The following is a 17657-nucleotide window of genomic DNA, read 5'->3' on the forward strand; positions in this document are numbered from 1 at the left end:
CCGGGTCCGAGTTTTCATTATCAAGGCAGCTGTGTTTGCGGAGAAATCCCACTTCGCGCCAGTTCAACATCGGTCGGCCAATAACTCTTTTATGAAAAGTCGCATTTTTAAAGTAGTTACGTACCTGTTTCTGCAAACATGCTGCTAGCGATGTAACGTCAAAGAATGTGTGCGCTGTCTGGCCCGTACAATGTGCGATCATCAGTTGGCACGGCGGTCGCGTTCGAGAGAAAGTATTCTACGGTAGATGCTATGTGGTCAATAACGACGTTGCAGCTCCATCTTTCGCGGTCGAGTTACTACTGAAGTTCTCCGCGTCTCCAAGAGCTCGGTAACGTTGTCTTGATATTGGGGGTGGCGACGGGATTGAACAGTATCGAGGCGGCTACATGGAGAATTGGGCTTTGAAATGGGATTTGTAAGAAATCACATTTCCACATCTCTTTTCGGATATGATGACCGGCGGGTCGCTTCTGCACAGCAGAGGGAACAGTTGATGAACCAATTACCATGCTCCATCGATATCTATTCTCGGCCGCACCCGATGATATAGGGTTATATAAACATGCAACCTATCTTTTGCAAAGTAATCTCCGCAAACGGATAGAAGCTTGTAAAACTCTGTTGTGATTTTCCAGTACAATATAGAGATTTAAAGATGCTCCAAGATATTGTCATATTGTTGAAAGAGAAATTCCTCTACGCAATACCCTTCATCATCCTAGGATGGTGTTTGCATATCCGCTATCGGCACGGATTTAACAAGTATAGAGGGCCGCTACTCGCATCTTTTACAGACTACTGGCGATATCGGTACACCAGAGTTCATAGAGATGAGATACCGTCCGTTGCTCTTCATGCCAAGTATGGCGACATTGTTCGAGCTGGGCCGCAGAAGCTGTCATTCGCAAATCCAGAGGCACTAAAAGACATATACAGTATAAACAGAGGATATGTCAAGGTCCGTGTCGGAATTAAGTCACTATTTATTTATTTCAAATTCTGACATCATGTATATTATCAGTCTGAGTTCTACTGGGTGGCTGCAAGTGTGTCCAAAGGAACACCGCTTCCTTCTCTATTCTCAAATCTTAATGAATCATTTCACGCTCAGCTTCGACGATGTGTGAATAATGCTTTTGCCCTCAGCACATTAGTCCAGTATGAACCTTTGGTCGACACTACAGTTCATCTCTTTCTAAGGCAGTTGAATAAACGATTTGCCGGTAAACAGGGCACCGAAGGCGTCATTGACTTTCCGACTTGGCTACAATATTATGCCTTTGATGTCATTGGAGAATTGACCTATAGCTCAAGACATGGGTTCTTGGAATCTGGCCAAGACGTTGATGGTATTATCGCATATTTAGATAAGTATATGAGCTATCTTGTTCTCGTATGTGACTGAACCCTGACAACTGGATCTTCTTGACTGCTAACATCAAGTTTTATTAGGTGGGCCAAATGCCTATTCTAGATAAAATATTCTGGAAAAATCCCTTCTTTATGTGGCTCAGCCGCCACGGCTTATATGACGACACTTTTCCAGCTGTTCCCTTCGCGGTAAAAGCAATGAGACAACGAACAGACTCAGATCGCAAGCCGAGCGATACAAATGGCGTGCCAGACTTGCTATCCAAGTTTTTGAATGCAAAGGAACTTCACCCTGATGTTGTGGGTGATAAAGAAGTCTTGGCTATGGCGCTCTCCATGATCTTTGCTGGCTCAGAAACCACCGCAATCTCGCTGAGTGCGGTCTTTTACTACTTACTGAAAAACCCCCGATGCCTGTCCAAGTTATTGGAAGAGATCGACACGGAGTTGCCCTCTGATGATTCTGACGAACCCTTCTCTTCAGTGAAATTTGCAGACGCGAATAAGCTTAAATATCTTGATGCGTGTGTCAAAGAAGCGTTTCGGATGCATCCGGCACCTGCATTTGATATGGAACGCGTGGTTCCTCCCAACGGCAGTACGATATGTGGGGAGTTCATTCCCGGAGGGACAATCGTATCGTGTAATGCCTGGGTCATTCACAAGAACAAAGGTATCTTTGGCGAAGATGTTGACGTATACAGACCTGAGAGGTGGTTGGAAGACGACCAACGAGTGAAAGTCATGAATTCAACTCTGTTCCACTTCGGGCAGGGCGCACGTACGTGCATTGGGAAGAACATCAGCACTTTGGAAGTTTACAAAGTGGTACCATCTATCTTGAAGAGATTTCAGGTAAGATTTCCTAGTTGATTAAACGCGGTATTGAGAGTTTTGATGAGACGTATAAATCTAACACAGTATCAGGTCACGCTGAATGATCCAGAGCAAGATTGGAAAATAAAAAATGCTACGTTTGTAAAGCCTTCACATTTTGATGTCCGGATTAGTCTACGGCAAAAGAAACACTAGATTTAGTTTAAAGAAAAAAAAATTCTTTCTTTCTCCCCTGCCTTTGATAAATGAGGAGTGTTTTTCTTTGTCTTTTTTAACTCTCTCGGGCTGTAAAGTGGACTTTCATCACGTTGTGACGGGCAGGTCGCGAAGTATACCTAGAATTAGCATTATCGAGTTCTATTTCACGTTTCAATTTTGGAAATGGATCATGGAACCAACAGAGCGACCATAGGTGGGCTGCTTCTGAAGAAGAACTTTCTAGCGGAGAGCGACCTTAGCAGCACCGCCTGTGTCTGGCGCAAATGAGAAGACTAGACCAGCTTAGTGGAGTACTACTCATCGTGGATAATCGACCGGCCATCATACAAGGATCCAGATCTCATGCATGTATACAGTAGCAACTGTGAAAGGGCGTACATCAATGCCGTCCTGGTTTTTGTCTGTAAGCTGTGTTGTGCTGGCTGTCGAAACTATTCCTTGGGATGTCTCAAAAGATCATTCTACTGCGTCAGAGCCACTACAGTGTGAAATGGCGGGACCGCCTTGCTACTTTAACTTGCCGATCCATGGTTGCAACAGCGACTTTCCTGCTCGAAATCGCGATTGAGCGCACACTTAGGTAGTTATAAGAAGTTAATACAGAAATAAGAGGAAGAGATTAAATCGAGGTTGCAGAAAAACGCACAACAAGCCACAATGGCTGATACTAATGTTTACATGGCAATGACTACGGTGGGTCATTGTGTTCAATGTATTCCTTGGCCTAGGGTAATATTCTCACGACTAAAGGTTACTTGGAATAGTTTGATGTTCAAATTTTCTAAAAAAGAAAAAATACCTTGAACATTCTTTTGCTTTTATTGTGTGGCAGAGCGTTGGTAATAAGGCTTCTTATAATCCTGTGCGGAGTACGGAGTACGTCTTGAGAAGATGTGATTCAATCTTTTTTCGCCTCTCATTTCAACGGCTGCCGGAGATCTAAACGAGATCACATTTATTAAACTCGCACTTTGTAACACGGAAATTGATTTATTAAATAGAGCCAAAGATGGCTTTGCTACTCAGTCTTATAAGTGAGATGAAGAATTGGACATCTTTTGTCTCACGGCTTTACCCGATGATTGTGAAACCTTTCTGGGCGGCAATGGCTGCGTGATTCTGCTTGGTAGACGAGAAGAAACCTGCCATCGGATGATCACAAGCATTATGCTGTAACATTAGCCTAAACTGAACGCTCCATAACCATAATACAAAGAGTGCAACTGGCAGAATTAGATTGCGGTACACAATATGTGTACCAATATTGCATTACTACAGATTAGACCCCTTCTTTAAGGTGGCCCTGACCTCAGTAATGACGAATACAAGCAATCTTGAAATACAGCCTTCAAATCTAACGATTGCCTGTTAGCAATTGACATTCTGAGAGCACTCATTTACCACGACTAATAACTTGTTCTCCAGCTCTGTGTGTAAATATTCATCCAATCCATTTGACGTGGGGCTAGTCCCTTTATAAGAGGTATCACGAAAAGGCTATACAGGGTTTGCAGATACTCGGGTTCGGCTCTTCTAACCGGCAATACTTCCAGAATAAATGATGTGACATTTGGGATTTCTGCCTTCCCATCCGGATGTGATATTATAAAGAAGGGCCTGTAATTGGTGCGCATTAGAATGGTTAATATCCCTTTAGCCGCCACGGGTACAGAAATGACGTCCCATGCTCGTATCTACAGGCGGTTATGTATTGCCTATGACATTAGAGTAGCTACGTTGTCATAGTATTCTTTCCCAAACACTGCCAATTCAGGGTGATATTAGTGCCTTCAATAATATCCTGCAATATTTAAGCGATGCACCGTTATAGTGAGCAAGCCCGTTGTTGACATTTACAGTGTTTTACTTGTCCGTTATAGGTCCTAGCATATGTGTATAAAATGCTCCCGCCCTTCCGCACAAATACATGGAAGGCGGGCTCTTCATCAGTTATCTCTTTCTTCCATCTATCTGTAAAAAATCTGTTACCATGAGAATCACAGGCTCTGAAGTGAATAGCTGGCTAGCCGGCACCATCTCTTTACTCAGCTTGGTAACGGTGGCCAGGGCATCGTGTACACTCCCATCATCATACAAGTGGACATCAACGGGCCCACTAGCAACCCCAAAGTCCGGCTGGGTTTCTCTCAAAGACTTCAGCGCCATCCCATATAATGGCCAGCATCTCGTTTATGCGTCCACCGTCGACTCGGCAGGATCCTACGCCTCAATGAACTTTGGCCTCTTCTCAAACTGGTCAAGCATGGGCTCGGCAAGCCAGAACGCGATGAATAATGGAGCTGTTGCTCCTAACCTCTTTTACTACAGCCCAAAAAAGATTTGGGTTATCGGACAAGAATGGGGTGTATACCCGTTCAACTATATGACATCCAGTGACCCTACGAACCCAAATGGATGGTCTTCACCCCAAGCCCTATTCACTGGGAGTTTGCCCGGCACTGGCCCTATTGATCCGGCGCTTATCAGCGATGGCACAAATATGTATCTATTTTTTGCGGGAGATAATGGTCATATTTATCGGTCCAGCATGCCGAACTCGCAGTTCCCAGCAAGCTTTGGTTCAAATTACACAACAATCATGACTGCTGCTACCAATGACCTATTTGAAGCGGTACAGGTTTACAAAGTTGATGGCCAGAACCAATACCTTATGATCGTTGAGTGTATTGGATCGGTGGGGCGGTATTTCCGCTCTTTTACTGCTAGTAGTCTCAGTGGTTCATGGACAGCGCAAGCTGCGTCAGAGAGCAACCCCTTCGCTGGACAGGCTAACAGCGGAGCATCTTGGACTAATGATATTAGCTCTGGCGACCTGATCCGCAGCACAAATGATGAGACCATGACCATTGACCCTTGCAACTTACAACTGCTTTACCAGGGCATGGCTATCGGCTCTAGCGGGGAGTATAATCTCCTGCCATGGCGACCCGGTGTCCTCACACTCACCAACCCTGGCAGTGGCTCCGGAGGATCTGGAGATGGAGGATCCGGAGATGGAGGCTCAGGCACGGCGGGTCACTGGGCCCAATGTGGTGGTCAAGGATGGACAGGGCCTACTACTTGCGAGGTATGTAACTGTGCGTCTTCAGGCTATAACAAATATTGACAAATCAACAGAGCCCCTACACATGCACTGTAAGCAACCAGTGGTATTCGCAATGTCTGTAAGAAGGTAATCAGAAATACGAAAGAGTAGATTCTAGTATATTGGCCATGTTGTTATAGTAGTAACGCGAATCTGCTTATCTTATGGAGAACATTTCCGAAATATGAAGTGCCTGATGAGGAGACATATGGCCCTAATGAACTAAATCACTACTAGATGCACTACGGCCTTGTTTCATAATACATTAATATGTGTGTTTTGCAAATGTCGATATAGGTTGATCAATTTCCTGCTATTGAAAAGTGTATTGAACTTCAGATACGTGCCTTAAGTATTAAATCTGTCAACTCGTAGTTATACTCTATACGCTACTGGCACTCATTTAATCCTGGTTGAGTGGTAGAGAGGAAGTGTAGCCATCTTGGGTGTAGCGGTGCCTCAAAATGAGAAAGAATATATTGGATGTGAGAGAAGGAGAGTGGGCCGGACACTGACTCTCTGAAACTCTTCAAGGAGACTTTCACTGTCGTATTAGCCTACCTGGGTCTCCGGATTCATATATTAAGGGGCAAACATACGCGTGAGTAGTCTTGGCAGAGTCCATATGGTGGCAAGTTGCTCCAGTTGCATCATCAAGACTCTCTCGGAATGCTCAATGGAAGAGTGAGAACCCCACACCAACGCACTAGCTGACTTCTTGTGCACATCAAGGAAGATCAGAGCAGCGAAGATTATCATTGATATCGCCGGGTCAACTCTGAGGTTGTGTGAACTGTTCCACTGCTCTGATATTGACGCCAGGTCTTGGCACGCCTCATAGACCCTCTGCCACCTTAAAATCCATTCATCGTCCTGTTCCCGTCTGTAACAGTTTATGACGGAGAGAAGAAACTGCACCAAGTTCAAGTGGAATAGTGTGACTAGCCTTGCATGGTGATCGGGCCCTGTCTCATTCGAAAACGCATTCCTTCTGGTGTTGAGGTAGTTTGTCGGTAAAGAGAGACGAACTGCCGAGAGATGTCGCTCAATATCGTCTAAACAGCGAACCTCTGGCTGCTGTTGAAGGCTGTGCACACGTATAGCCCGCACCGCCGCACGTAGGAGAGTTGTAGTGATAATATGGAAATTAAACGAGGATATTTCCCGAGACTGAGAGGATATGATAGATATGGCCCCCCAGAGGCTGTTATGATGCGATGACAACAAGAAGTTTTCGTGTACTGAATCATGCTGATCCTCTATAGGAGCTCTTCCAGGAACTTCCTGCAAAAGAGAGGTATAAGCAAGTGTTTCGTCTATCAGATAGGGAGTTCCAGAAGATAGATTGGCGTAGGAATCTAGGCGATAGATGCACCACCATATCAGGCGCCATTCCTCCAGCTGGCGCTCTGTCATTGTTCTCCAGCTGGGATACTTCGATTTGATAATCTCTAGACGATCCAATCCTGTCCACATGGCCATGCGTGTAAGTTTCCCGATGCGCATCCATGCCTGCCTCCCCGGAAACTGGTGGAATTCGTAGAAGGCTAGAAGACAACTTTTGCGAAATTGGTCGATGGATGGTGAATTGCCAAACATCTCCTCTTCAAGTGACCCTGCGCTCAAGATTTCATCAATGCAAGAATCAATGTCGAAGGTCGCAGTAGTGAATACGTATCCAGTCAGCTTGGCAGTTATCACCACTATTGTCAATATCAGATCGTGGCTGTATACCAAATTCCTGCAATCAGAGAGAAAGTGGGAGTTTATGAAAATCGGAATCCCTTCATGAATGTTGTCAAGATATGCCTCCAATCTGTTGGAATTGCAAGAATCGGGTTAGTCACGAATATGACCTGTCCACCAGACGAACGTACAGGTAGCTTTGTTCCTCCACGGGAATGCTCAACGAGATGGAGTCATCAGATCCTCGGGTACTTTTGCCAGAGGATGTCGGCTGTAGGGGCTCAGTATATCCATACCAATTAGAATTGGCAACCGGAGAAGGCGGAGAAGGCTCCGCCGCTGATGATGGAGGGCCAACCGAGGGACGTTGATCTATGATAACAAGGAAATCATCAGCACAGGATACATACTACGATAATAGTCCATTTGAAGTTCCATATCCTGCATGGTATAGGCCATAAATGTCAGAAAGGGTTAAGATAAAACTTAGCAGCGTACGGTCATGGTCGGGATGATTTAGCGTCTCTTTCGGCGAACGGCGGCTTCGACGAAAACCTCTTGCAGGTCCAGGCCTGCGCCGCGTGTACGAGTATACACAAGTATGCCCATGCTCGGAGCAGCGGGAACACGTTGGTCGCTGGGTATCACCTGTGATACGCCCAAGTTTCGACGAAAAGATCAGCAAGGGATTAAACAGCGACCAAGCAAGAGACGATTTTGAAGACACTACACGTACACTTTATCTTCTTCCTATAGTGTTCCTTTGTCAAAATTCACTAGGATGCAGTACAGGGAGTAAGGATACGGCCGTTGAAGGCGGGCTCACCGAATGCAGCGATCACAGACTCGGGAAATCGAAGTCCGGCTCCCGCTAGCCGATGAGCGTGGTGTATCTGTGCTCTCTAACGAATGCGAGTTGCCGGGATTGACACAATCGATCGAGTCTGGTTCAAGGTTAAGAAGCGGTGACTCCATCATGCACCCCAAAAGCCAGATCGCAAATCTTCCGGGTCGTTGAGCCCCTATACTGTAGGGATTATCACGGTCACCCAGTTCTGCGTATGCACAAGGAATGTTGTCGGACGAATTGGAGCCAACGCGTTAGCCCAATTTAAAGATGCTCCGAGGCGCCGCTTTCATTACATAAGTGGGATCTGCCTTCAGATCTCATTTAAGCATATCTCCACCTAAATTCTGTTGAATGGATTCATTCTTGGAGATCTTCCGAAGAAGTTGCTCCGAACTGCTTGGTTGGTGGCGAGAATAGATGTACACAAGATGAGAACGGTATATATTCTCTCGCAATTTCATTACCAACTATCCTTTTTGAAGGCATATTGTGATATAATCGCCTCGTACCACATCCCGCTCTAGAATCTTCCTCGACACCATTTTTTTTTTTGGCATTGCCACCGTCGACATGTTGCCCTTCTCGCATCTTATTCACTTCCAATGTGATGAAGATGGTAAATACTTCTTTGCTGACCTCGGCGATAACGCCAACGGGCCGCCGCCTCCAGGGACAACACTGGGTGGATATCCTTCAATAGACCAACTCATTAGCAACACTGGGAAGAAGACTGTAACAATACGACGGGTATGTGTTCTTCACGACTTTAATTAAAAGCTCTCTCTTAATGGTCTTGCGCATTGCCCCTCATAGCTATTAGCTCCGCTCCCGCAATCCGCAGCTCCGATATACTGCGTCGGCCTCAATTATCGAAGCCACGCTAAAGAGGCTGGTGTATGGAAACTTCTCCCCTCCGAACAAGATGAGTTCATAGCTCTTTTAACAAGTATTTCAACCATTAGCTCGAGATACCTTCGTACCCTCCGGTCTGGACTAAGCCAGCAGCGACGCTTGCACACCCTGATGAAGATATCCCAATTAATGACTTCTGCGCCAAGAGTCTTTTGGATTACGAGGTACGTATATGTTATAGACCAGTCTCGATAGCTGAGCCTAGCTAATGACTATTTTCTTTTTACGAAAAGGGTGAGCTGGTCTTTGTTACGTCGAAGGAATGTAAAGATTTGTCGCCTAAGGAGGCCAAAGATTACATTCTAGGCTACACTGTTGGCCTCGACCTCTCTTGTCGTATGTTCCAGCTTCCCAAGAATCAGGGAGGCCAATTTTATTTCGCCAAAGCGTTTGACAAGTTTGCACCTATCGGCCCGTCATTAATCAGCCCAGCAATCTTTGGCAACGGCGCATCATTCACTATCACTACCAAGGTCAATGGCCAAGTAAGACAGGAGGCAGAGTTTCAGACGGATATGGTATTCTCTCCAGAGCAAATCTTAAGCCATATGAGCCAAGGTAAATAATTACTGCGAGTTTTATGAAGGCCATGAATTAATCAGCTCCAGGCACCACTATTCCTGCCGGCACTGCGGTTATGACAGGCACTCCAGCAGGCGTCGGGGCCTTCATGAAACCCAAATCTTTCTTACAAAATGGTGACGTGGTAGAAGTCGAGATGGCGAAAGTTGGGGTGCTTCGTAACAAGATGAAGTTTGAGTAAGCCATCAGGCCCAAAAACAATGGGCACTTCAGACTCGCTGCTAACAGGATTGGCGAAGAATAAGAACATGGACATGGTTCATCATATACTTAGAGATGACTGCAATCAAATTATTTACACGGTGGATGTGACAATGATAAGATTTATCCTGCTATCTCGGATATCAGTCCCCCATTTAAACAATTAAGAACCCAACTGCCTAGATATACCGTAGGTAATTAAACAATACACTTACCTGCCTGAAAATATTTGACTATAATATGAAGATGGAGAACATCGAAGTATATATATTCATTAATTCTTAGTAATATAGGCGGTAATGTCGAGTTAAGTGCTGAGTTGGGGTTATAACCTTGGCGGTGCCATGGATCGCTCGAGCCTCCTGTCAAAGCAGATGTCTGATAGCGTGAGATAATGATATAGGTAGGTTCATCACGTTAATCCCTGGTGGTCTGGAATCTACAGTCGATTAATGACAGTGTGGCAGGTGACCGCAAGCTGTGTCACATTGCGCAACAAGCGAATGCCGCCTCGCTGAATTACTTCACTCGGCACAACTACAGAAGAGATGAGCGCTTCCCTGGAGCAAAAGTTATAAAACATTCATGCCGTAATGAGAATGTAGACAGAGAAGATTAGTTAGATTGACGACTAAATGGATATATGCAAGAGCTATGTTAGACAGCCACCCACGTGTTGCCTACTTCTGAGGAACTAGTCTCTTCTTCAGTAGTGAAAGAGATTGCTCTAGCTCCTTGACATTCTTGCAGCAGGAAAAGACAAAAAAATCAGGGCGTATGATGGCAAACCGTGTTGAACGTCCGAGGCGATCCAGATATGCATGACCATTCTGTTGAGGGCTCATTCCGGGCTGCCCACCAGGATGCATTGCTGGCGAGAACACCTGGATTTGCTCTCCGCTGACGGATTCGACTGGTTTGATACATTCGCCGCTGTAACCTGGACTGAGCAGCACAATTGACGATGTTGATAAAACGGCTGGGTCCATTCCTGAGCCCTCAACAGCCTCTTTTGCGTCTTGGTAAATTCGGCTATCATCAACACCATTACATATAGCGACAATCGTGAAGATGCAATCACCGGATCGCAGTAGTGTGTCTGATAAGATGGACACGCCTTTGATCGACTGCACATACATCTGCATGAGTCGAGCGCCGCCGTGACTGTTCTCGAGAAAAAGCCCTCCTTGTACGTGGGTGAATCCACGGCGCTCCACGATAGCTTGGGGGTCTAGAAACTGGAAAGAAAATTGGTTAGACTCGAGAAACATTGCTAGATGTAGCAGCATGCGGAGCCAGATTGATGGCTCGTTGTTACACAAATAGCCGTTTAACATTGTAAACTTGGCTGCATCATCCACGCTTTTCCGCCGCTCAAGAGCCCAGGAACCCAGTATGTTATTGACCAGTGCTTCGCCTTGAGACTTGGACCGGAGGAGCAAGGCAAGGCGCCACGCCAGCTGATGCGCATCTCTCACGCCGCTTGCTATACCCTGACCGGCGAAAGGGGGGAACACATGCGCCGCATCTCCAATAAGAACGACATGTTTGTGAAACCAACGATTGACGACTTTATGAGCGAATCTGTACGGTCTGCAACGGAGGATCGTGATACAATCCACAGGAAACGGTATGGGAGAAGAGAAATCGCACCCTCGATCGTCATCCCTTTCTCTCGTGATCATAGGCTTGAGATGCTCCCAAAACAGAGACTCTGCATCCATAGAGTCATCCCAGTCGGACTGACATAGCTCATGCCTCCACATCCTCTCTTTAGGTGGACCAAATCGCCCCGTTGCTGTTGCCTTACCGGGAGGGCCACAAAAGTGCCACCCTTCTGGCCAGAAGAGGTCGTATACCGCTTCAGGAGAGTACCCAAGATCCCACAAAGGATAGGTCGGGTGTGTCTGTGGCGTTGGAATCGTAATTTTTAAATTAGCCGCAATCCAAGTTCCGTTGTACGGATATTTTCCTTCTTCCTGAATGATGCCCGCGGTCGGCTCCAGAAAGTGCTTTCGTACAATGCCTACTTTGCCATCAGCGCCCACTAACCACTCACTCCTAATCTGATGGCTTTTTTCTTGCCCGTCGATGTACTCGGCGCTTGGCAAATCATCATGTGTTATTTTTATCACACGGCAGGCTGTTCGGAGGGTGCAATATCTAGAGTTCCTCACTTTCTCCCGAAGTGCGCTCTCTGCAAAATCCTCACGATTAGAACTTGGACGGTATATCTCATGCTAGACGAACAAACCTAGCCGTGGTTGGCTCTGCAAGATTCCCTCCGGTACTGCCTGCTGTAGGACATCCCGCGTGCCGATGTTCATACGATAGTATGGCTTCGTGCCGAACGTGGATCGATGAAAACTGATCTTATGAACCTCTTAATGTATCATTCGGTCAGCTTATATCACCCAAATCCCCTCGAAACGTGGCCGTTTACGGTACCTACCATGTCCGATAGTAGATACCTCATTCTCTAGTCCCAAGTCATAGAGGATCCTCACAGCGTCTCCTGTGAGATATACACCCCGAGGGTCTGTAGTCACTTCACTGTCTTTCTCAAGGATGACAGACTTTCCTTTGGTTAACAATGATGACGACGAGAATACACATAAGAACCTTACTCTGACTTGAAATCTGGCCAGTGCAAGACCAAGAGCCAGGCCGGAAGGCCCAGCACCAACAATGAGAACTTGTGTTTCTTCCATTGAGTACTAGGTAGTTCTCATATGAGACTAGGCTGTTTGTATTGGCCTTGCTCATAAAATTTGATGTTCAATAGGAGTATTTATGTTAACATTTCACATTACCGTCGGCAATCTGCCAGTCGTGGCGCTCGATCCCCGAGTCAGTTCCACGTCTACCAAGATCATATACCCACGCTATAATGGACTTGCGAATAATCTTTGGGTGTATTTACTCAATTGATCAGTTACACCGCGGTATAAATCTTGAGAATAAATCCTTCCGACAAACCTGCAACTAGACATAATGAGCTAATGCCCTTGCTAGAGAACGTGCCGCGAGAAACACGCATCTGCGGAGGGATTGAGCCTGGCTGATGTTCCGGATTGCGGGCGCGCTACTAGAGATGGTCCGCGGAATAACTACATGTACCCAAGGCATGTAAACAGAACCACACACTAAGGTGTAGAGAGTATGCACACTTAATATTTACGGCATTCCATAGGGCGTATAAATATTGTAGATGCAAACATGCCAAAATCTCAAAGGCTCTCTTCATCGGCCTGTAACATGCCACCTGCCTTGGAAATTGCTATTAAGCTACTGGAAAAATTGCCAAGACCTCTACGCGAAACCATCATGCCAGACATGCGCATCCCGCCAATATCGAATAATCCTTCCAAAGTACAACTCGTTAGGATAGCTCACGTGCATTTCGAACATCCTGACCTGGAGAAGTTCAGCGAATTCGCAAAGGATTTCGGGTTTGTAGAGGCTCACAGAATAAATGGCAGAATTTATTATCGTGGTTACGGGAGAGACCCGTTCATCTATGTCGCTTCACATAGCCCGGATGGAAAACCGAGGTTTCGCGGCCCAGCGTTTGTAGCTGCATCGCAAGACGAGTTTAACAAGGCTACGAAGCTAGATGGCGCCATCATTGGGTCCTTAGATGAGGCTCCGGGTAAAGGCCAGATCGTCACGTTCAATCGACCCGATAAAACCTTCTTCCACGTTATATACGGTCAGGAAGAGCGAATAACGAGCGCGCAGGAACCGTCGGCAATACATGACCAGCTGGGCCCATTTAACAAGCCGTTTGAGAAGCCGAGGCGAGGTAACTGCAATCATTGCTTGCACGGCCTACATCATGTTGTTTTTGCTAAGGAACAACTAGGCAAGTTTCAGCGCTGTCACGAGGGACCGGCACTCGTCCATAAGTTAGGTCATTTTGGCTACGTGGTTCCTGACTTTGATGCCGAACTGGCATGGTACACCGACAACTTCAACTTTGTGCCATCTGACATTCTCTATCACTGGGACTTTTCGAACATGGATGTGTTGACGTTTATGCATCTCGACTTGGGTAAGGAATATTCCGACCATCATTGTTTCTTTATGCAGCGAGCCGAACCACGCGTTAAGAAGACGTTCCTTCATCATACATCGTACGAGGTTGAGGACTTCGACACGCAGCTTATTGGGCACAACTGGCTGGCAAAAAAGGGCTGGAAGAGCGTGTGGGGGGTAGGTCGTCACATACTCGGCAGCCAGATCTTTGACTACTGGGCGGATCCCAGCGGTTTCAAAATAGAACATTACGCCGACGGAGATGTGGTCAACCAGGACACTCCTACAGAGAGAGATGTTGTGGGCTCATTTTCTATTTGGGGACCCGAAGTGCCTAAGGATTTTGGAGAGAAAGGAGAGATTGCTTGACCTTACTTTATTCATAATTAGCCGCGTTTTATTATTTATATATATATATGTGTGTATTTACACTAAGTATATCACAAGTCTTTCTTCTTCAAAACTGCAATTAGATGATCCGCACATCCCAGATGTTCCTCTCCAGTAGAGTACTTCTCGTACATCAAGTCGGCCCACGCTTGAGCAACCTGCGGCTGAGACTTGGATAATGCACTATCAAGACTACCACCTAGGATACCTTCTTGCGATCGTAATTCCATGAGCTCTAGCGTGTCGGCGAAGTTGTCGGCAAAAAAAGATCTAATATCGCTCACTTGCGTGTGAAAGCTATGGACGTTCCCGACCCCGGGCTTGAACTTCTCGTATCGACCGTCTTGAAGCTAAGGCAGGTTGATAGGGGTCAGCTGGGCCAACTAAACAGTGGAGATGAAAATACACATACATATTTGGCATAGAACTCCTTCTCTGCAATGAGTCTGCTTGGATCTCTCATCGCAATATCTCTCAGATGCGCCGAAATGCTTACGAATGCTACAAAAAGTACGCCCTTAGGCTTCGCCAGCCGCACAGCATTAGCGACAGCATTTACTCGCTCCGATTCCTCTACCAAGTGATATAAGGGTCCCAAGAGCAGTACAGCATCGTAGATACCATGTCGCAAAATATTCGGGTCTAGAGCGTTTCCAACTGCAAGGCTTTGAAGACTTTTCTGCCCAGCAGCGTTACGTTTGTCTTGCTCAACTTGAGCGATCTGGATTAGCCCGGGACTAAGGTCGACGAGATCGACTAAATGTCTTTGATCGGCGAGGGCAAACGCATATTTTCCAGGACCACCGCCAACGTCAGCAATCCGCTGGGGTGCTTGGGGAAGGGCTTCTCTTATTGTGCGGAGAGTCACCAGGAGCTCTACAGGATGAGTGTCGAGGCGTGAGAGCTCGCCGGCGCCGAGAATGTTGTAGAGGTTGGCTATGTCGGTGGGGGAGGTTGGCATTATGAGAGCAATTGTTGGCAGAAGAGATAATAGCTAAGAGAAAGATCATGGAAGTTTGCACAATAGGAAGAGCCAGTTGGAATCGAACAGTTCATTGACTGCTCGTTTTAAATCGCGACATACTGTGGAGACGTTTTCTGTATACGCTGGCTACAGTAAAGAACATGAGGCATATTCCAACTTGCTGCAACTAACATGCTCGCTAACATGCTGGCTAACATGCGGCATCCTTCGAGCTTCCGAAAAGGTTAATACGCTATATTGAGTAATTTCTAAACCCCTGATTCATACAAAAGACAGGTAAACAAGTTCTCATTTATATTAGCATAGTTAATTAAAAGTCGTTGAACGGCTTTCTTCCTTCAGAATTAATCCCTTTGGTAAAATATTTACATTGAAGCCTCCCAAGTATAGAAAGTGTTGTAAAGACCAGAAATTGACCTCAAGAAAACAAACCACCTGCATAGTAACGCTAGTGCTAGAACTTCTGTGAGGATGTTCATGATTAACGACATTAGGTTAGATAATACAAATAGCAATGTTTAGAAGCATTCCTATGTTATCTACTCTTGCATACCAGTAATCTAGCCTCTACATATTCCCTGAATCACTGGGTAATTGATGCGCGTCTAGTAAATGGCCGATTGTAGACATGTTGGGGTAGCCGGCTTCCAGTGCCTGCGCCCAAGCTATTTCACTTTGTGCCTCCCACTGAGCCTTAGGCGCCGGAAGTGGCAGCATGCGAAAGTTATCAGTGATGGCGATAGTGGCTATGGCTTTTGACAGCAACTATGCGACTCATGAGAAACCAGACACAGGCAGTCCTTTAAGCTGCAGCCCGTTGGTAAAGAAACTGACCGTCGCTGAGACTCTGTAGATCTCCATTCATCCAAGTCAAACTTGGGTTTATGCTTTCATCTCTTTAGAATGGCTCAAATTGCATTTTCTTCAGCTGATCACACAATGCCTACACCAAACCTTCTATCAGTGAAGAAAGGAAAGAGATTGGAACAAGACCCACTTCAAAAGTCAACAGCATGGTTTGATTCCAGTTCTGTGAATGTTTGGCCTCGCCAACGACGCACATTATTATATAGATCAAATGAGCTTGCATGGCCGCCAGCAGATCGTCTTCCGCATAGTTATGGACCTATGATATGGAAAGTTATTAACAGAAGGATAAAAAGAACAAGAGCGAGGTAATCCCCTACCTCTTCAAGAAATCGCTTCTGCTCGGATTCAATTGTTCTCTAGAAATGGTTCAATGTCCATACTCCTAGAAGCAAATATTTGCGCGATCCTCATACATACAGCCAGAGGTTCCGACAAAGTTGGACAGTGCCGGAGAGGGTGAATGAAAGGTGGAAAGTTTTCTCTTATCAGCATTTTCTCGGGGAACGCGCGCAATCCTCGCCAGAGCATTGTTGCGCTTTGTTGAGCCAGTGGATAATGCATTTTCAACGGCTGTAAAAACCCAGTACTCGTGAAGACCTCGAAACAACTTGTCGGCGGGGTGCTTATACAAGGTACCGCCAGTGAACTGGTATAATCATCGGTAAGAATCGTAGTTAGAATTGCATCATCGCCATCACTCGATGGCTCGGCCGATTCTAGCACGAGATGACCGTCTTTATCAATAACATTGCTGGCTGGAGTCGTCATAGAAGACCAAGTACGTTGATCGCTCGAACGATTTTGTTCAACATCTTTAGCAGGTCCAAGAGCTGGGTTAGATGTTGAGGGGAACGCAGCGGGCAGTCGCTCGTAGACACATTGCAATTTTTTTGCAACGCAACGTGCGCAGCAACTCTCAAAGCTACATTTTGATTTGGCCTGGTAACACTCCCAGCAAGAGCGGGATCGGATCTTGGGACGGTTGCGACTCCGTCGACAGTACGACAAATGGCGTTCAAGTGTTACCGCTTCAACGCTTAATATGAGAGAGTGTGATCCACGAGTGTAAGTCACTTACCAGAGGTAAACGGCTTGGAGCAAATGGGACAGATACGAATCGATTCAGGGAGGGCATCCGGGGAAAAAGTTGCAAACGACATTTTGCTGTCTTTGTGTTGTCATGGTTGATTGACCAACAACATGATTCACTGTGTTCTCATTTCAGCTTGGAGTAAAACGTTTGCCCGAATATTACACTAAACGCGTCGAGGACGGAATAATAAACCCCCCGCCTTATTGTAAATGTTGAATATCATCACTGTTACCCAGAGCTACCCTCTGTCCCAACAACAGACAAGAGGCTGTGTAGATCACGACGTAACTGACCGGCCGGGAGATTGAAGTATGCATGGCGGCTGCTCGATCTCCTGAAAGTCTTTTCGGTACGGCCAAATTGGCCGTCTTCCTCCCTCATGCCGGACGGGCTCGGAGCCAGCATGAGTGAAAGTGAGTCCTTCATCATAGCCGCTAGCTATTTTAGTCGCGGCGACTTTCGCCGGCTTGGTGTGCCCATTTGGGGGGGTGGATTTCAGGCCCCAACAGTTCAA

The 17657-nt window shown here is 46.2% G+C and overlaps 8 protein-coding genes across 8 annotated transcripts; 4 read left to right on the forward strand and 4 right to left on the reverse strand.

Moving 5' to 3' along the window:
* Window positions 1-658: 658 nt before the first annotated feature.
* Window positions 659-2406, forward strand: M431DRAFT_540491 (hypothetical protein; the record flags this gene model as incomplete). Its single annotated transcript, XM_024921073.1, has 4 exons — window positions 659-961; window positions 1025-1396; window positions 1456-2229; window positions 2296-2406. The coding sequence occupies 4 exons, from the start codon at window positions 659-661 to the stop codon at window positions 2404-2406; spliced, it is 1560 nt and encodes a 519-aa protein (XP_024771169.1).
* Window positions 2407-4420: 2014 nt separating this feature from the next.
* M431DRAFT_93015 (carbohydrate-binding module family 1 protein) lies at window positions 4421-5619 on the forward strand (the record flags this gene model as incomplete). The annotated part of the gene is made up of 2 exons (XM_024924431.1): window positions 4421-5518; window positions 5569-5619. The coding sequence occupies 2 exons, from the start codon at window positions 4421-4423 to the stop codon at window positions 5617-5619; spliced, it is 1149 nt and encodes a 382-aa protein (XP_024771170.1).
* Window positions 5620-6118: 499 nt separating this feature from the next.
* On the reverse strand, window positions 6119-7669 carry M431DRAFT_8688 (hypothetical protein; the record flags this gene model as incomplete). The annotated part of the gene is made up of 3 exons (XM_024923730.1): window positions 6119-7352; window positions 7414-7594; window positions 7633-7669. The coding sequence occupies 3 exons, from the start codon at window positions 7667-7669 to the stop codon at window positions 6119-6121; spliced, it is 1452 nt and encodes a 483-aa protein (XP_024771171.1).
* Window positions 7670-8642: 973 nt separating this feature from the next.
* M431DRAFT_150577 (hypothetical protein) lies at window positions 8643-9847 on the forward strand (the record flags this gene model as incomplete). The annotated part of the gene is made up of 5 exons (XM_024912820.1): window positions 8643-8819; window positions 8886-8966; window positions 9035-9148; window positions 9218-9542; window positions 9593-9847. 5 exons carry the CDS (start codon window positions 8643-8645, stop codon window positions 9745-9747), a joined length of 852 nt encoding a protein of 283 aa, XP_024771172.1. The 3' UTR covers window positions 9748-9847.
* Window positions 9848-10447: 600 nt separating this feature from the next.
* M431DRAFT_123254 (hypothetical protein) lies at window positions 10448-12478 on the reverse strand (the record flags this gene model as incomplete). The annotated part of the gene is made up of 4 exons (XM_024912183.1): window positions 10448-11964; window positions 12022-12150; window positions 12220-12343; window positions 12395-12478. 4 exons carry the CDS (start codon window positions 12476-12478, stop codon window positions 10448-10450), a joined length of 1854 nt encoding a protein of 617 aa, XP_024771173.1.
* A 518-nt stretch (window positions 12479-12996) lies between these two features.
* M431DRAFT_511548 (hypothetical protein) lies at window positions 12997-14246 on the forward strand. The gene is made up of 2 exons (XM_024919676.1): window positions 12997-13572; window positions 13633-14246. Exons 1-2 carry the CDS (start codon window positions 13026-13028, stop codon window positions 14172-14174), a joined length of 1089 nt encoding a protein of 362 aa, XP_024771174.1. The 5' UTR covers window positions 12997-13025; the 3' UTR covers window positions 14175-14246.
* On the reverse strand, window positions 14246-15156 carry M431DRAFT_93776 (hypothetical protein; the record flags this gene model as incomplete). Its single annotated transcript, XM_024924512.1, has 2 exons — window positions 14246-14545; window positions 14608-15156. The coding sequence occupies 2 exons, from the start codon at window positions 15154-15156 to the stop codon at window positions 14246-14248; spliced, it is 849 nt and encodes a 282-aa protein (XP_024771175.1).
* A 591-nt stretch (window positions 15157-15747) lies between these two features.
* On the reverse strand, window positions 15748-17210 carry M431DRAFT_485343 (hypothetical protein; the record flags this gene model as incomplete). Its single annotated transcript, XM_024916275.1, has 5 exons — window positions 15748-15945; window positions 16178-16306; window positions 16368-16406; window positions 16468-17078; window positions 17129-17210. 5 exons carry the CDS (start codon window positions 17208-17210, stop codon window positions 15748-15750), a joined length of 1059 nt encoding a protein of 352 aa, XP_024771176.1.
* Window positions 17211-17657: the final 447 nt, after the last annotated feature.

This window comes from Trichoderma harzianum, assembly GCF_003025095.1.
Source record: "Trichoderma harzianum CBS 226.95 unplaced genomic scaffold M431scaffold_12, whole genome shotgun sequence".
Taxonomy (NCBI): Eukaryota; Fungi; Ascomycota; class Sordariomycetes; order Hypocreales; family Hypocreaceae; genus Trichoderma; species Trichoderma harzianum.